The sequence below is a fragment of the Carlito syrichta genome, unplaced genomic scaffold (genome assembly GCF_000164805.1).
Source record: "Carlito syrichta isolate Samal-C Ts95f unplaced genomic scaffold, Tarsius_syrichta-2.0.1 Scaffold120536, whole genome shotgun sequence".
NCBI classification, from domain to species: domain Eukaryota; kingdom Metazoa; phylum Chordata; class Mammalia; order Primates; family Tarsiidae; genus Carlito; species Carlito syrichta.
The window spans coordinates 2,658-2,985 of NW_007064632.1; the positions used below are offsets into that span (position 1 = coordinate 2,658).

The window sequence follows — 328 nt, forward strand, 5'->3', positions numbered from 1 at the left end:
GTGCTCATCCTGTTTGTGTTCGACCTGCCGGCCTACACGTCGCCTACCAACTTCCCTGCCGTCCTGTCGCTCTTCCTGCTCTACGGGTACGGGGGAGCAGGTGAGGGGCCAGCGGAGGCGTGGCCCGGGGCCGCCCAGTGACCTCTTCCCCCTGCCTGCCCGCCCGCCCAAAGGTGGTCCATCACGCCCATCATGTACCCGGCTTCCTTCTGGTTCGAGGTCCCGAGCTCCGCCTACGTGTTCCTCATCGTCATCAACCTCTTCATTGGCATCACGGCCACCGTGGCCACCTTTCTGCTGCAGCTCTTTGAGCACGACAAGGTGGGGC

At 64.3% G+C, this 328-nt stretch overlaps 1 protein-coding gene across 1 annotated transcript in view; it reads left to right on the top strand.

Annotated features, from left to right (window-relative positions):
* LOC103249484 (ATP-binding cassette sub-family A member 2-like) overlaps positions 1-321 on the top strand; it is a gene marked incomplete at both ends in the record, with an annotated part of 2,936 nt that extends 2,615 nt beyond the window's left edge. The window contains 2 exons of the mRNA XM_008048116.2: positions 2-86; positions 174-321. Of these exons, the coding sequence (XP_008046307.1) occupies positions 2-86; positions 174-321 (233 nt within the window). The remainder of the gene's footprint in view (position 1; positions 87-173) is intronic.
* Positions 322-328: the final 7 nt, after the last annotated feature.